We start from the raw sequence: 16,184 nt of genomic DNA, 5'->3' as shown, positions 1-16,184 counted from the left end.
CAGCAAAGTCTACAGCACAGCTGGTGCGCACAGCGGGGAATCAGTGTGCCTGGACTTAGGGCACCTGTCTCAGACCTTGTCAGGGTTCGACCTCTGCATCATGACCTCGAGGACACAGGCAGGATGCTGGCCAGATGTTCTGAGGAAAAAGCTCCAGGAAATCTTTCGTACCACAAAGGACAGTACCCAGATTCGAACTCAAAGGATGAGAGGCGGGACCCAGAAGCCGAAACCGCTGAAAACAAGTTCAAGAGCAAAGGGGAAGGCCTGAGCGGCGTCGGAGAATTGTTACAATCCAACCGCAGAGGCAGAGAATGGGAAAGACTCACCAGGGTCAGGGTGAGAAGAGACTGAACAGCAGTTACGGAGGGAGGAGTCCGAGGGGTGTTCAGCAGGTGGCGGGATGCAAGCCGGTGAGGAGGCCCCAGCCACACCTGGAGCACCACCTGCTCCTTCTCCTGCACAAGCAGCCGCCCCCCCGCCCCACCCCCGGCCAGGCTGACGGGGGCGGCCCCGGGAAGGAGACCTGCAGCCTGACGGGTCCCGAAGCCACCCCCAGGACCATGTGAAGGAAAGGAAGAACCTCCGAGGGGCTGAGACATTTCTAAATACCCAGAGAGCTATCGCGTGGAGAGAGAACAAGACTCATTTTGGGTGATCTAGAGACAACGTGAAAAAAAGTAATCTGAACGTTAACAACGGCTGCCGTCTGCCGAGTGCCTCCCATGAGCAGACCTCATGCGTGGTCCCGCGCTCAGCCGACCTCCAGGGTCGGGGACCAAAGTGGGGACCGCAGGCACCACCACGGAGGTGGGCGGGGTGAGGCAGTGCACGTCCACACCCGGGAGAGGGCCCACACGTGGACACCGCTCGGTACAGGCGCCCATCAATCCACATGGAAACCTGCAGGGCAATGTTCTCTGCGGCAGCATTCATAAAAGCCCCAAATGCCCACCAACCGATGAGCAGACACACAAAACGCACCCTCCCCACACCCTGACACGCTCAGCAAAGCACGCGGGGCTGACGCCCTCAAATTCACACCCGAACTTCGAAAATACTACATGTGATGAAAGATGTCCATCACCAAAGACCACATATGGGACGAATCTGTTCACACGAAATGCCCAGAACAGGCAAATCCACAGAGACAGAGAGAAGGTGAGTGGCTTCTCAGCCCCTCGAGGGCCGAGGGAGGGACAAACGGGGAGCGACTGCTCTCGGGCTTCTCCTAGGGACGGGAGTTCCAGCTCAGTAAAGCGCCACGGTTCAAAAGGAACCCGTTACCAGCTTCACGGGGTCGGCGCGGCTTTCTGAGGCATCTGGTTTACACACAAGGACACAGGCTCGACGATAGTGAGCTGCACGTGACGGCGCCGGCATCTAAACCAGCTTGACCCCGTATTCCTCGTCACTCTGCTGGTTATGCCGGGGCACGAGCGAGCGGAAGGAAAAAAAGGGGCTGGCTTCAGTGAGACAGAGGACAGCAACGTCTCACAGTGACAGCTGCGCTGGGCTGGCCGTGTGACAGCAGAGCCCACGTGCCACCAGAGGTCCCGATGGGGCCCGAGGGCGGCTCACAGGTGGCTCACAGGCACGGCAAAGGGGGGTCCCACCTCGTTCTTCTTTCACCAGGAGGGTTCACTGGATAACTCTGACTGACCTTCCAACGGGAAAGCTGCTCTATTCTAAATCTCGGAACATCACAAGGGGTTTCCAAGTTCATGCTGTTTCCTTAAGCTCCACTTGGTTCCGTGTACTTGAGAAATTATGGTTGCCCTATAGTTTTTAAAAACTGTACACATCTTCCACTGTCCAAAATAACATGATTTCAATGCTGAGATTTATTTCAGTCATTTGACAGAAGAATGGGAGCAAAACAAGCCACAGAAACACTGAGGTCAGCTGGCACACTTACCGTAAAGTTCATTTCCTTGATGGGTAGCTTCAGGTGTTCAAATCCCACAATCACGGTATACTGCGTGTAGTTCAAGTAGCCGAGGTGAGCCACAATAATTTCTGCGCACTTCTGCAAAGACGCAAGGTAGAGCTGTGTCTTTAAAGCAAGCACGACTGCCCCCCCCACCAAATGACCCATGAAGTGACACATTTCAACAACAGATGAGCAGACTAACCATCACCAGGGAACTCGCCAGAGCCCAGAAAAATTCCGATGCCAGCCAAAAAACAATTCTTAGAAAGAAAAAACCAAACGGGTATTTTTGGAAACAAATAATAGATGATTTGCAATCATTAGAATCTTTCTACTTTGGACGATTCAAAGTAACGTCACCTACATAAAAAAGTTAACAACGCCACACAAACCTGACATTCGCACACATGCACTAGTGGGGGTGGTGGGGGGGGAGCGTAGGCGAAGACACTACAGGTCAGACCCCCGAGCCTCACTGTCCTCCCCACTCACTTCCACAGCTGCTGCACGATATACAGAGAGACGGCCTGGCCCCCTCCCCCAGTGCCTGCCCTTCCCCACGCAGAGCCCCAGGCCCACACCCAAGGCAAAGGCTGCAGGAGCAATGGCTAGTGTGATTACACGGGTGTGTCACTGCCTGCCCAGAGCCTGTCTCCTGTCTTGGGCAGTTAGGAGCCAGGTCCTCTCTGCTTCCATGTACTCAGGTAGCCAGTGACCTGGGTGCAGCCACGCGGCCTAGCACACCCCTCAGAAGGCCTCCCGCGGTCTGACAGAGCAGTCTCTGGGTGGCGCCAGTGTGAGCCACAGCTGTGAACAGGGCAGTCACCCCTACCGTGGATCAAAGCCTCCCCAAGCCTCGAATGTCTGAGGTCAGATAGGAAAACAGATCTGGTGTTTGCAGGAAGCCTTAAAAAGATAAGTGGACGATCGGCAGGCAGGGGTCCCAACCTAAGGGCCAGGGAAGAAGTCAGAAGTGGTAAGCGTGCGTGTCGCCCCTGGTCTCTGCAAAACCAAATTCGTTCCTGACAGGTCATAGGAGGTCACGTGGGGACAGAGGCAGCTAAGTACTGAGCGGTACTTAGTACTCAGTGAATGATCTGTGCTGCACAGGTGGCCACGTCTTACGAGCCTGGACTTCAGAGGATCGCCTGAATTAACGGAACAGTTACAGCTCAGCCCGCAAGTACCTTCCAGTCTCTAAGAACTACGGTGAGACCACCTGACGGTGTGGGGGTTCTCCGCTCGAGCCATGGTCTGTGTACCGATCACAATCTGCCCCTGCAAATCCCTGGTGAGAAGCCAGCACTGTCGCCCGCCTGGCGCAGACCACTTGCTACCCGAGGTGCCCAGCTAGGATAAAAGGTGGTCAGCAGCTCTAGAACAAAAAAACCCCACCTTGTTTTAAGTCAAGGTGGTAGTCCTGGGAGGGCTGGGAAGGAGCCTGCATAGAGCGAGCAGAAGAGAGAAGACCCAAGGGTGACACAGTAGAAACTGTGGGAGCGGGGAGACACCACAGCAAGCCACCAAGGGCCACTCTCGAGGTGCACAATGTGGGGAGCACTGCCAAGAAGCGACAGGGCAGACAAGCAGCCTCGCGGGCAGCCTGGCTGGTCCAAGTACAGGCCTCAGACTTGGTGACCGAGTCATCCTCGTTGGCCTGAGACTTGCCCCGGTTGGAAGAGAAAGTCCCGCATCCTGGGAAACTCCTTGGTCCTCACAAACCAGCAGGATCAGTCACATCAGCCTTAAGATCAAGTCACCGACCACCAGTTCAACATCCCCCACCCAGTGCGAGAAGGAGCAAAGCCAGGGGCGGAAGCTGGACTCCCGCCAGCCTAGGGGTGGAGGCTGGACTCCCGCCAGCCTAGGGGTGGAGGCAAAGCCTCGCCTGGGTGGTCCTTCCAGACCCTGCACCCATCGTCGCATCCATCATCCCTCCTTTTTACGCAGCAGAACTGACCCAGCACTGACTGTACAGACATGGCGGGTCCTCGGCCCCCACACTGGGCACTGCAGGGTTCCACAACCGGTGTCCGACTTGATCCTCGCCACTCTATGAGGATGGTCAGGGAGGGCGTAGCCCCACTATACAGATGAGGACAACATGTTTGAGAGGCTGGCCCAGCCCTCCTCCCACTGGTAACGATGGAGGCAGAGTGAGAGTCTGGTCCCTTGTGCTGCTTCCCGAGCAACACCTGCCCAGGCCCACGAGGCAGACCAGGTTGCAGAGCAGCCACCTGGGGACCTTCAAGCAGATGCCCGCAGGGAGGGACCTCAGATGAGGCCATCATGCAGCAGGAACCCTCCCCCACCTGATCCCTTCCTGCCTGGACAAGCAGGCCTGCTGTGTCACGGTTCTGAACCCGGTGGCACATGGCTGCCAAGGGCACAAGCTCTAGAAGACAAAAGCATGGGCTGAAATCCCGGCCCCTGCTCATCAAGTGTGTCACCTTGGCCAAGCGCTCTGATCTGAGCCTGTTTCCTCTCATGTACAACGGGGCTCCGGTAACAGGGCCTGCCCTATGGGACTGCACTGGGGACCGAGGGAGACCTGGATGGACGGGAAGCCTGGCATGAGGCCTGTCAGGGCAACCGCTTGCCTAACCCCCCAATCTACACATTCTCTTTCCTGATGTTCCTTGTGCTTTCCATGTGCCTCCATAACATGCTTCGTCCCAGGGGGCCTCCCTGCTCTACACGGAGCAGTCCCAGTTTTGACTTTTGGGATGCTGACAGAACATGGAACTAAGAAAATCAAAAGTGAGGGTTCCTTTCTTGCTTTGGACCACCAGGTTTCCTATCGCACAGCCACACGGAGCACCCTGAAGTAGACAAACAAGAAGGCCGCTCTCGCTACGAGGCCTGGGCCTCAGCCCCCACAGATGCCCCAGAGCAGGAAACCCAAAGCCCTGACCAGAATGCCCATGGCATAGCGGCAGACCTTCACGGGTGACAAGCAACCCGTGACAGCCATCTGTAGATGCATCAGGCTGTACACACACACACACACTGAAAATAGGCATTGTGTGTGTGTGTGTGTGTGAGAGAGAGAGAGAGAGAATGTGTGTATGTTTATAAGAACTGAGAAGGATATCAGTGTAGAAAGTGACGTGAGTGTTCCACACCATCACTGGTATCATTCGATTCTTCTACTTAGGAAAGCAGACATGTAACAGAGTAGCACGACGAGTAACTGTTGACCATTCGAACACACTCACCCCTGCACAGGTGAGGGTCCTCGTCCGATTGTGAACTTTGTTATGAATGAACATGGTGGTTCCATCTTGAGCTACACCGTCGACTTTAACAGTCATGAGGAAGCTTGTCTGAATAGATGTTTCTACAAAAGAAAGAAATTCCGTGTCAGAGACCACATCAAGCACATCACACTTGCCAAGGTGAGGGCCCAGAAGGGTCCTTCAATCACCTCAGCCTCAGCACATGTGAAAACCTCACACTTGTCTGTGAAGTAAAGCCCTTCTGTCAGCTTCTACATCCAACCTGTTACCCTGGGGCCTACGTAAAAACCTACAGTACAGGTCCACCGATTTGGTTCATAAAAGGGCAAAGCATTTCAAGGCTAATGAAATTTTATTTTTTCATTTCCCACATAAATTTCTAACTTCTTTATACTAAAATAAAATTAGATTTCTTACTTTTCTGATGACATATTTTATTATTTTTCTGTTTTTATGCTCATTGTTTAAAAAAATCAGAGAACAAAAAAATACAAAGATATCATTAAACACAATCCCACCACCTAGATATAACCATAATTAACACGTCATGTCCATCCTTCCAGAGCCTTTTCTAGGCATACGAATATACACTGATACCAAATTTATTTATGTTTTTTTAAAGGCTACAAAAGGGGGTTAACTTTTTTGGTAATATACATTTTTTCCCACTTAACCTACTGTGGTCATGGGGTTATCTTTTCAAATTCCTTCTCAGCCAAAGAACCTCATCTGACTCCCAGAACATGGGAGATAAAGTGGGTGACCATGTCCTCGGCTCCCCCCAGGCGGCCCATAACTCCAGACGAGCAGACCCGAGGCTTCAGAGATGCAGACGCAGCAGGTCAGGTGCCTCAGCCTCAGCAGCCCCGGGATACCCCGAGGCCAGCTCCTCCTCGGCTGTGGGGCGGTCCCGTGCCCGGCAGGATGGCCGGCACCCTCTAGATCCTAGCAGCACCCTCTGCCCCAGGGGTGACAACCGCCGCGTGTCCTTGGGGAACAGAATCATCGTCTCGGGGCATCAGAACTGAAGCCTCTCCCAGAGCCCACGGACAAAGCTGCCACAGCAGGGGCGACACCGCGCAGCCACGGAGCTAAGCTGAACAGCACTCGCTGAGCGCTGCATCGTGACTTTTTCTGGAAGACACTGGCATACACGTAAGGGGCTCCCAATTTGTTGCTGTTATAAAGAATAATGAGCGTCCTTGTGATCCATCTTTGAGCACCTGTTCAAAGGGTTTAAAGCTCTCTCAATCTTTAAAATATGGTGCTTTGTACAAAGAAACACAATTCCACAATGTCAGGCTTCCTACCTTTCGACTGATCCAGCTCCACAACACATGTCAGCCACAGCTGCTGATTATAGGTAGACAGCGGATTTGAAAGGATTTGAATTGGCTTCAGCTAAGGCAAGAAGAAAAAAGAGTTAAATAATCCATATGACCTTTTCATTAAGTCTACCGAATACCTCATCTTAACGTACAAAATGTACGTTTAGTAAAAAAAGGTTTGTGGAAGCTCTGAACAGAAACGTGTAGTTTTCCTTTAGAGAAGATAAGTAAAATTCTGCCTTCCAGAAAAAGAAAAGACTAAGTTCCTATTGGAGTGCCCTCTGTCTCATGAAAACCTCTAAGCAGGCGACGTCCACTGCCTGTAGCCTTGGGACCATATACCTACTTAAATAGCAAGAAAAAGCCATCCTGGAGGGAAAAAAAATTAAAAGTATATAGGATACGATGTATCATAAGATAATAAACAACACCAAGGATAGATCTTCATATTCATAAGAATCATTTCCTTAGTTCCAACATGCCAGATCAGTCACCGTCTGAGGTCTATTGTTTTCTGCTTTAGGAAAGTCTTAATGTCCCTGGAGAGAAAAATTAGAGGAGACCCCACTGCCAATGACGCTTCTGTGCTGTGTGCTGAAAACCATTAATACTGGCTCCTAGCAGCCATGGGAGACAGAGAACATTGCTTAAGGAGCTACCCATGGTTCCAAAGAAATGTATCATTTGAATGCACAGTGTTTGAACATAAATACATAGTATCTGTGTTTTGGAACTGACAGAAATGCCCTGTGACTGAAGGTTTGCCCGAAGCCATGAGCATTGAAACCCACCAGAGGATGGTCTATCATCTTTCAAAAGTGAGCGTGATCTTTCAGGAACAAGTCAGTTCGGTGGGACGGCTGCTGTTTATAGTGTCCAAAAAAAAAAAAAAAAAAAAAAAAAAGACTTACATCCTGAGAGAAAGAAATTTTGAAAGACCTAACTATGTTCAGGAAACCCCGATGACAGCACCTCTTCAAATCAGGTCCTCAGGGCAAGAGGTAAAGAAAATCAAAAAACGCAAATGTCAGTGGGCTAACCAGAGGGCCCTTTCCAACTAGCAAGAGTAAGAGGAATTAAAAGGTAAGTTTTAGGACACTTTTCTTCTTTTGCTTAATTATAAAGGTGAAAACCTACCAGAGAGCTAGGATAAGGAGGATGGGGGGGTGTTGGGGATCAATCAGATTTCAACGTTATGGTGCCATGAGAATGTGGGACAACTGCATTCAGTTTATAGATAAAGATATCATGTCTGGTCTGCAGCAAAAAAAGGGTTTAGTTGTTGCGCTCTCACAATTAGCATTTGTTACAGATTACTGAAACTCTCCGATGGAAGGACCTTTGTTTTTCTCTAGAGATGGTGAAGAATCGACCACATTTAAGAAGGGAAAGAAAGAGGATTTTTTTTCATTTAAACTGAGTTCTTGCAGGAGTACCAATCATCGGAAAGACCTGCTCCCGTTAGAAACCCCACACGAAGACCTGCATTAACTAGCATCAACAGGAGGAAACAAACGCCCGCAGGAGCACTGCCAGACGCGCGGCCTAGGAAGACATGCGGGCATGAGGACTCAGGGTGAGCCAACCGGCATTTGGAAAGCAACTGCCGCTCCCTGGGCGGACAGCAGCATCTGCTCCAGCGCTGAGCTACTGCCTCAGGAGGGAACATCCTTCTAGCAAACAAGAGCTCAGGAGCCAGCAGCTGACCGCGGAGTGAGCCTGCAGACCGCCTAAGAAGCAAGCTGCACGGCAAGGGTGGCACGTCCCCGGGACCCACTGAGCGACCCGAAAGTTTATCGGGCCCTGCCAGCTGCCCCTGCGACCCAGTCTTACCTTTTTACTATTATTTAGTGAAAAATTGGCTGCAGAAGTCTGGATTACTTTGGGTCCTAAAAGTGTAACAGAGAGTAAGAAAAGTAGGTTATACTTACATCGATAATTAATTTATTGATTGTTTTTCAAAGCCAAGAAAAACTCACACATTACGTAGAGGCGGTCTTATTCTCTGAGTCGGTCCTTAGGGGACATGTAAACACACGAACAGACACACAACACCCACCCTGCTGCACCTCATGCCTTCCCGACGCAGGTGGACACGGTCTGACCACCACACACTGGGTAGGATTCCTACGGGATCTAGCTAGGCCCAAACCTCTTTGCTTTCAAGAGTGCTCGCTCAGTAGTGCTCAGATCCAAGAAACTATTATGATACAGACATGGTCTGTATATTTTGTAACGTAGAAAGATTCCTGCTAAAAAATTAAGACACATTCATCTGTTCATCCAATTAATCCAGTCTTCCAAAAATATTTATTAAGCTTAGGATATAAAAAAATATATATGAATGTATACTCAATGTAGATTCCTGAAACAGTAGATATATAAGCTTAACGGAACCTTACAATGAAATTTTTCGGAGCTTCGGCCTCAAAGGAAAGCAGCGTGAAGCAGATTTTAATTGAATTTATTTCATTCTACAATCACGCTCAGCTGAGAGGCTAGTTTTCTGGGCTGCTTCAGTGACCAAGGATCCTCCGTCTCAAGGAGGTGCACGACTATCACAGGAGTCTATAACGGGTTCGCGACCGATGCAGTGACGTGTCAGAGACACGCTCCTGAACGCGGAGGAGGCTGCCTCTGTGTGGGGAGGAGGCCAGCATCCTCAGCGAGGCCTGTTCTAACAGAGTCACAATCCGACAAACCCCTGCTCCAGGAGATACGGCGGTCTGCTTTCTCAGAAAGAATTAAGAACTGGGAGTCCGAAAAGTCTAGACTCTAGTCTGAGCTAACTTGGCCTTCTGAGTCTCAGTTTTCACATCTGCAAAACAAGGGTGACTGGCCCAGTGGTCGCTAAGGCGCTCCTAATTCTGAAATCCTAACGACGTTATTCCCAGAGGACTCGAGACGGTGGTTCCTGTCAACCTGACTGGGCCCTGGGTGTCCAGAGAGATGGCTAAAGGGGATCCCGCCGCGTCTGTGAGGGGGTTTCTGGATGAGATTCACATTTGAATCAGTGGACGGAGGAAAGCAGACGTCCCTGCCACCGTGAAGGGGCCTCATCCGGATGGCTGAAGGCTGGAATAGGGCAAAAGGCTGAGTAAGGGAGACTCTGCTCTCTGCCTGGGCTTGTGCTCTGTCTTCAAGCTGGCCTGTTGCTACTCAGCTGCTTCCAGACACAGACTGGACCTTACCTGGCTCTCCCGAGCCTCTAGCTTGTCGATTACAGATCTTGGAATTTCTCAGCCTCCATAATCATGTGCGCCAGTTCGTTATAATAAATCTCTCTTCTCCTCCACCGTTGCCCCTCTCTCCCTCTGTGTGTGTGTGTGTGTGTGTGTGTGTATACATACATACATATGCCTCCTATTGGTTCAATTTTGTTAGAGGACCCTAATACAGAATTTGGTACTGAGAGTGGTTATAGAGGAAGAGTTCTTTTTTTTCTTTAAAGATTTTACTTATTTATTTGAGAGAGAGAGGGAAAGAGAATGAGCAATGGGGAGAGGCAGAAGTGGGGGGGAGAGAGAGAGAAGCAGGCTCCCCACTGAGCAGGAAGCCCGACGCAGGACTCAATCCCAGGACCTGAAAATCGTGACCTGAGCCCAAGGCAGACGCTTAACCGACTGAGCCACCCAGGCACCCCGAGAAAGAGTTTTTTCATACTGATTCTCAGGTTTCTCAAAGTGGTTCTCTAATCTGACCAGGTGTAAAGACGGTAATGACTCCACGTCCAGCAGTAGAGACAGCACTGTTATGGTTTGTGAAAATATGCATGGACTCCTGATCAACTACTTATGAGAAGAAGCTAAGTGACTATTTGTGATGCTTTAGAATATTTTTGGAAAACAAACAGAATGAGGTTGACTGGTTGTTCCTAGTGTCCCGGGACAAAGTGACAGAAGAAAAGGTGAGCTCTGGGGTTTGAATTCCCAGCTCCAGTGCTACACAAATGATCTGACAGCTTCTGTGCGCCCAGACGGAGGGCTTTATCGCCTGTAGCCACAAGGCTGCGTGCTGAAAACCAGGCCCAGAATCTCAGCCTGCAGCTGGCTGAATTACACCACAAGTTGCACACCAGCCTCACAGGCTGCCTCACTGTTCAACGGAGGGCACTGGCTATGAAGCAGGGAGATCCTGGACTGGGGACGGCAGGAAGACCCTGATGAAGCCAGGGGCGCGGAGCTGCCGAATTTCAATGCTTCGTCTTTGCCACTGGAGGAGCTCTCCCCATTCCCAGCAGAAGCAGCCCTTCCACCTCCCCTGCCTTACCTAAGCAGACAGACTCCCCTGACGGCCCCGCAAGACAATGACGATTCTGCTCCGCAACCTCCCTTCTCTGACTCTAGAACCATAACTAGACTCGAGTTCCAGCAGGGCCCCAAAGGTGAGGTACGAAGTATGGCCCATGAGGAGATACACTACATACGCTCCAAAAGAACTCCGCAAGTCTTCTGATTTACACAGAGAGAAATCCGGGGAACATGTGTGGGAACGAACACTGAGGCTGGGAAAATGGTGGCAGGAACATGAAGTTGGATGGGTCTGAATTTATGGATGCAGGCCCACCAAGGAGAGATTCTGCATTGCAAACTGGAGCTCAGGGAGTTAGGAAGGACTCTAACAGTTTGGTTGGTTGGTTAAAAACCAACAAAAGGTGGTCCCCAGTAAGCAAATCAGAAATGTCACACCTGCCTTGGTTTAATGGAGAGGAAGGGATTCAGAGGCTTAGGGAAATCAGAACATTGGGGCGGATTTGTCATTTAAGACCTGCCGGGAGACTTCAGGACACGGAGATTTCACCACCACTATGAGGAATAAATTTATTGTGGGGGAGGGTCCCAGCACCATTAAAGAGCTCTATGACTGCCCTGCTCTGTGAACCAGATCTTACAGTAGGAACCATGGTCGCTGAACTGTGGAAGCCTAGAGCAATGGGAATGACTGGACCCCGGGAGGGGGGGCCAAGCAGCGGCGCTCACCCACCCAAAGCAAGGTGGGCGTGGCCACTGTAATGGACAGGACAGTCAAGCAGCAATCAGAGGAGTCTGGTTGGCACAGACCTATGGGGCTGGCTAGTTGATTATGGTGTTCCTAGAAGTGAAATCCGCAGGAAGCCTACTAAAGTTGATCTGTGTAAACAGAAAAGTCTAAGTCAAGCGAACAAAAGTCTAACCTGAATCATAAAAACAGAGAGTCACAGCTCTTCAGTAGTTTCCAGATTTGAACCACTTTGCAGACCCAAACCTCCAGAAGACTGGGTCCCATTAAGAAAGCACCCCAGTCCACGGCCAAAAATGTAGACTGCTAAATCATTTTCCCAAAGGAACCTACAGCTTTTTTGCCAAGATAACGGCACATTGGGGAAAAGGAAATACATGTTGGGCTCCCCTGGACACTGGCTCTGAACTGACCCCAATTTCAGGAAACCCCAAACATCAGTGTGGTCCACCAGTCAGAGGAGTGACTTATGGAGGTCAGGCAATCAATGGGGCTTTAGCTCAGGCACGTGTCACAATGGGCCCAGTCGGTCCCTGAACCCATCCTATGGCTGACTCCCTAGTTCCAGAAGGCATAATTGCAACAGATATACTCAGCAGCTGGCAGAATCCCCATACTGGTTCCCTGCCTTGTGGAGTGAGGGCTATTCTGGCAGGAAAGGCCAACTGGAAGTCACCAGGACAGCCTCTACCTACAAAAATACAATCAAAACCAGTGTCACATTCCTAGACTGCAGACATCAGTGTTCCCATCAAGGGTGTTAAAGATTTCTATCACCCCCATTCATGTCGCCTATCTGGCCAGGGCTAGGTGGCTCTTGGAGAGGACAGTGGAACACCATCAGCTGAACCAGCCGAATCCAGATGATTCCAACTGCCACTGCTGTACCCGCATGAACAAAGTCACACATCCTCTCGCATTCGCTCCGGCAAATACCGTTCTCTTTGTCCCTGAAAACAAGGCCCATCAGAAGCCAGGCCAGCAATACACCTTCACTTCCCTGTCCTGCCCCAAAGGTTTGTAACTCCCAGCTATACAGCACAGCTTGCACAGATCTTGGCCATCCTTCCTTTCCACAAGCCATCATGCTGCTCTATCTCATCGTGACATTATGCCGACCAGACCTGGTGAGTAAGAAGTAGCAAACTATCCTAAACTCTTTGGTAAGACACTTGCATGTCAGCAGACGGGAAGTAAATCTGATTAAAAGGCAGGGGCCTTCTACCTTAGTGAAATTTCCAGGGGTCCCCTGGTATGCACCATAGAGAACTATCCCTTCTAAGGCAAGAGATAAACTGTTGTGTTTGGCTCCCCTACAATGAAAACAGAGGCACGATGCCTGGTGGGCCTCGCCTCTGTGCGTTTTAGAGGCAACATGTTCCTTGTCTGGGTGTGACACTTTGGCCTATTTATCTAGTGACCCACAAAGGTGCAAGTTTTGACGGGGCCCAGAACAAGAGAAGGCTTCCTAGCAGGTCCAGGCTGCAGTGCCAGCTGCCTACACAGGTGCCGTTCGATCCGGCAGACACAGAGGTGTCTGAAATGGCAGGAGAAGACAGGGATGCCGCTCTGAGATCTCGGCGGGGCCCTACGGATGAGTCTTCGTGTGGGCCCTTGGGACTCTGGAGCAAAGCCTTGCCCTCCTCCGCATATGCTCTCCTTCCGAGACACAGCTCTTGGCTTGCTGCTGGGCCTCAGCAGAGACTAAATACTTACCCACAGGCCCCCAAGCTACCATGAGACCCACAGTGCCCACGGTGAGTTGGGCACACATGGCAACACTCCATCATCAAATGGAAATGGTACCGTCTACGCAGGCCTGAGCAGGCCCTAAAGGCACAGAAAAGTCTCTATTAGTACCACATACATCCTATTGGTGTTTTTCTCTGAAGAACCCTAATACCAGGGGCACCTGGGTGGCTCAGTGGGTTAAGCCTCTGCCTTCGGCTCAGGTCGTGATCTCAGGGTCCTGGGATCGAGCCCCGCATCGGGCTCTCTGCTCATCGGTGAGCCTGCTTCCCTCCCTCTCTGCCTGCCTCTCTGCCTACTTGTGATCTCTCTCTCTCTCTGTCAAATGAATAAAAAATTTAAAAAAAATTATATATATAAAAAAAAAACCCCTAATACCAGTACTCGCTGGGAAGAAGGGATGTGGGAAACCTGACCTTGTTTTTCTGATCTCAGCTGGGGTGCATCACTTCACTTCTGCAAGAAGTGGAAAAGGCTGCGTATTATCATGGGACGCTGCAGCAGACAGTGGCTTAGGGATGGAAACAGGAACTGGCTGAGGTCCCGTGAGACTCCAGTTGCGAGCCTGTCAATGCCTGTCCCACCCATCCTCAAAGGACAGTTAGGAAAACTGAGTAAGATGACTGCTATGTCCTGTGCCGGGATTAACGTAACTTATCCCTTGGTGACGTCACGGGAAGGAAAAGAGAAAGTGGCTCCAGCAGCTGTTCTCACCATCATGTGCCTCATCAGCAGGCAAACGGCACCTAAGCGACCACCCTCATGCCCAGCTTCCTGGGGCCAATCACCAGCCCCAGGCCAGCGGGGGTTCAGAAACTCGCCTTCGGAGGCACAACTGCCTCTGGGACAGGCCAAGCCTCATGTCGTTCACGATTTAACATGAAACACCATAATTAAATAAACATCTACCAGAAATCACGCTCACTAAACAGGATACTTAAGAGGGCAAGAAGAAACAGCTGAGGCAGGTCCTGGGCTCCTACCCCCTGGATAGGGCTGAAGAGACCGGGTTGCTGGGAGCCTTACGAAAATGGGCCGACTCCTCTCGTTCTGCTTTCCATCAGTGTAAAATGGGGTTGGACTGGACCAATTCAAGGCATTTTGGAAGCTAAAATCGTATGGTGTGGCTCTTCCCCTCAAACTACGTGCCATGGAAGCCCGGGGCACAGGGGTCCAGAGCACAAGGCCAAAGCCAACCTGCAGGCTCCCTCCTGCCAAGAGTTCGGGGCATCACCAGAGCTGCCTCCCGGCTCCCCTTGGTCACCCCAGCCCCGTGCTCATGGCTATCTCACGCCCCCCCCCCCCCCAAGAATGTGCTGCACTGGACCGTTTACCAGGCTGGGGCCCCCATCAGTCACATGTTCTGGACACATGTGTCCATTTCTGGACACAGAAATGTCTGACTGTCCAACAAACGGTGCGTGGTCCAGGCCACCCAGTGCTGCGAAGCTGAACTCCAGCCCTGGCCGCTACGAGGGGTGGGACCCGGGTCACCCCCTGCCCAGCAGGTTCAGAATGAAGTGGCACGTCACTCTCCACTCAGGGGCACTTAGCAGGGGACAGGGGTGGGTATAGCTTGGCCGGGCCAAAAGCCACGTGCCAAGGTGACTGGAAGTGATACAATGACCAGGAACCGCACCTTACCTCTGATCCCAACGAAGACGGTCAGGCCAAAACAGACGAAGAAGACGACAAACACGAGGACAAAGTGGCGCTTGGACAGCGTGTAGAGCCGCATGGGCGCCAGCCTGCAGAGAAGTCGGGGGTAGGGGGAGGTGAGACGGGGGGCTGAGTCCACAGGAGCCCCCAGCAACACCCCAGGCTACATCAGGTTCCCCTTCCAGAAGCGGAGCTACTCGAAGCCTGGGTGACCTGCCTGACAAAGCTGCCTGCGTCACCTCAGAGCCCACTGCAGGGTGGGCGACTGGCCGGCACGTCAGGACACCCCGCCCTGTAGGTGGCCGGCCAGACCCACCCCCCACGGCATGGCAGTGTGCCGAGGCGTCGGTGCCCACGACAGTGTGTTTCATTCACCAGGCCACACGTGCGGCGGCCGGACCCTCTCCACCGGCGCCCACCTCCAGCGGCCAGAGCAGAGCCTAAGGGCAAGGGCGAGGGTGACCCCGAACCACTCCAGCCAACACGTGGAGCTGGGAGCCGGCACCATCAAGCCCAGATCGGAAACTGCGGGTGCCACCAGCGGTCCTTGGGGTGGCCCGCAACGTGGCTTCCCCGCCTGGGGCTCCTCGCCACCCCTCGCCTACATCGGCCCTCCCGGTGAAGCTCGGCCTGACTCTGGCTCTGGGGTCTGGGGTCTGGTTCTGATGCCACTGAGCAAGCTGCCCGCACTCCTCGGGGACTTACACCAGGGCGCAGGGCACCCGAGCGGGTCCGTCCCAACACCCCCCCCCAGTCAGGAGGTCCCCGCCTATTCACCCCTACTTGGTCCTCTGCTCAGAAGAAAATGGCAGTGGGGGAGGGATCAGTTCTCTTCTAGAATTCCCCACCTGAGGTGTCAGTAAACAAAAAAAAAAACCCATGAAGGACGAGACAATAAATGTCTGAGGCTTGGCCGGCCACACGGCGTCCATCACCAGCCCTCAGTGCTGCCTCCACACGTAGCCCAGACGTCACGTACGCGCGGCGGTGTTCCCATTCAACCCCGCCACGAAGAGGTGGAGGGCCAGCTGTGGCCCCCAAATGGCCAACCCCTGCCCTGTAACCTACAGTGGAGACCAAGAAATCCAAAGAGATGAGAACGGGGGTGGGGGGGGTGTTTTGCTTTGGTTTTTAGATTATTTCTATTCCCCGACCATTTCCTGGTGTTGCGAGCTGCGACAGGAGGAGGAACTCCTGCCTCAGGAACAGCACACACACCCCAGGACAGGGAAAACCAGGCTTAGCCCTGAAACTGAGGGAAAGGTTATTTGCTTTTAT

General features: G+C 52.1%; 1 protein-coding gene across 4 annotated transcripts in view; it reads right to left on the bottom strand.

The window, feature by feature from the left end:
* TMEM181 (transmembrane protein 181) overlaps positions 1–16,184 on the bottom strand; it is a 71,839-nt gene that overhangs the window by 25,457 nt on the left and 30,198 nt on the right. For all 4 annotated transcript variants that reach the window (XM_047733300.1, XM_047733302.1, XM_047733301.1 and 1 more), the window contains 5 exons: positions 14,892–14,995; positions 8,334–8,389; positions 6,483–6,573; positions 5,152–5,273; positions 1,919–2,029 (listed from right to left, as the gene is read on the bottom strand). In XM_047733300.1, coding sequence (XP_047589256.1) covers positions 1,919–2,029; positions 5,152–5,273; positions 6,483–6,573; positions 8,334–8,389; positions 14,892–14,995 — 484 coding nt within the window. The remainder of the gene's footprint in view (positions 1–1,918; positions 2,030–5,151; positions 5,274–6,482; positions 6,574–8,333; positions 8,390–14,891; positions 14,996–16,184) is intronic.

Source organism: Lutra lutra, chromosome 6 (assembly GCF_902655055.1).
Source record: "Lutra lutra chromosome 6, mLutLut1.2, whole genome shotgun sequence".
Lineage (NCBI taxonomy): Eukaryota > Metazoa > Chordata > Mammalia > Carnivora > Mustelidae > Lutra > Lutra lutra.
Note: the sequence above shows the minus strand (reverse complement) of the source record. Positions and strands in the feature narration are given on the sequence as shown.